The 1282-nt window shown below is 44.1% G+C and overlaps 1 protein-coding gene across 1 annotated transcript; it reads right to left on the reverse strand.

The window, feature by feature from the left end:
* On the reverse strand, positions 1–460 carry LOC150040078 (large ribosomal subunit protein mL42-like). Its single transcript, XM_090327389.1, has one exon. It carries the CDS (start codon positions 458–460, stop codon positions 59–61), a length of 402 nt encoding a protein of 133 aa, XP_090183515.1. The 3' UTR covers positions 1–58.
* Between the last annotated feature and the right edge of the window lie 822 nt (positions 461–1282).

Consider the following 1282-nt stretch of genomic DNA (forward strand, 5'->3'; position numbering starts at 1 on the left):
TCAAGTAGTAAATGAAGCACAGGATAGCATTTTTCTGGTTCTTCTTAGAAGCTTGATATCATCGGTCTTTTGGAGGATTCATTTTCTTACGACATCTGTGATATTGTCCATAAGGATACCAGTGATGCTTAGTAGTAAAGAATATTTTGCTAAGTTGCTCTATCATGGGTCCTTGTTCAAGAGGTCCATTTGTTTCTTCCAGTCTGGTTTTCAGCACTTGATAATGTGTTTCTTCATTATTATGCACAGGATTTGGTCGAGGGATGGGTTTAGTATGTTCATATGGAATATCCACAGAAGGGTGGTAGCATACTATTGTCCTCCCATCAGATGTCAAAGCAAGCTCCACTTTGCAATTATAGTCATTTGAAAGAGGAGAGTAGGTAGATTTGTGACAAAGACAAGATAAAGCTCCATTTAGAATGCACAAAGACCCGGGTTTGATTCCTCGGTACCACATAAATAGAAAATGCTGGACTTGGTGCTGTGGCTCAAGTGGTAGAGATCTGGCCTTGAGAAAGAAAGTCCAAGGACAGTGCTCAGGCCCTGAGTTCAAGCCCTACTCAGGAGGCTGAGATTTGAGGATCTCAGCTCAAAGCCAGCCAGGGCACTAAAGTTCGTGAGGCTCATCTCCAAATAACCATCAGAAAACAGGAAGTGGGGCTGTGGCTTAAGAGGTAAGACTTTAGCCTTGAGCAGAAGAGCTTGAGGACAGAGTCCAGGCCCAGAGTTCAAGCCCCACAACTGACAAAAAAGAAACAAACAAACAAAAAGGATATGTGTTGGCTAGGAATGTGGCTTAGTGAGAAAGTGCCTGTTTTTTGTTTGCCAGTCCTGGGGCTTGAACTCAGGGCCTGAGGACTGTCAAGGTTGGCACCTACCACTTGAGCCACAACATCACTTCTGGCTTTTCTTACATATGTGATACATCAAAGAATCAAACCAGGGTCTTTGTGCATGCTAGGCAAGCACTCTTACCACTAGGCCAAACTCCTGGTGAGTGCTTGTTTAGTACACATGAAGCCCTGGATTCAATCCTCAGTACCACATACATAGAAAAAGCAGGAAGTGGCTTTGAGGCTCAAGTGGTAGAGTGCTAGCCTTGAGCAAAAAGAAGTTCAGGGACAATGCCCAGGCCCTGAGTTCAAGCCAAGAAGGAGGAAGAGAAGGAAGAGGAGGAGGAAGAAAAGGAGAAAGAGGAGGAGAAAGAGCCCTGAGAAAGCTTTTGAGACACACAATTTTTAGTCTTCTGCTTAGCACATTCAACTGTGTTCCACCCTTT

Source organism: Megascapheus bottae, unplaced genomic scaffold, assembly GCF_031878675.1.
Source record: "Megascapheus bottae isolate mThoBot1 unplaced genomic scaffold, mThoBot2.hap1 HAP1_SCAFFOLD_48, whole genome shotgun sequence".
NCBI lineage: Eukaryota > Metazoa > Chordata > Mammalia > Rodentia > Geomyidae > Megascapheus > Megascapheus bottae.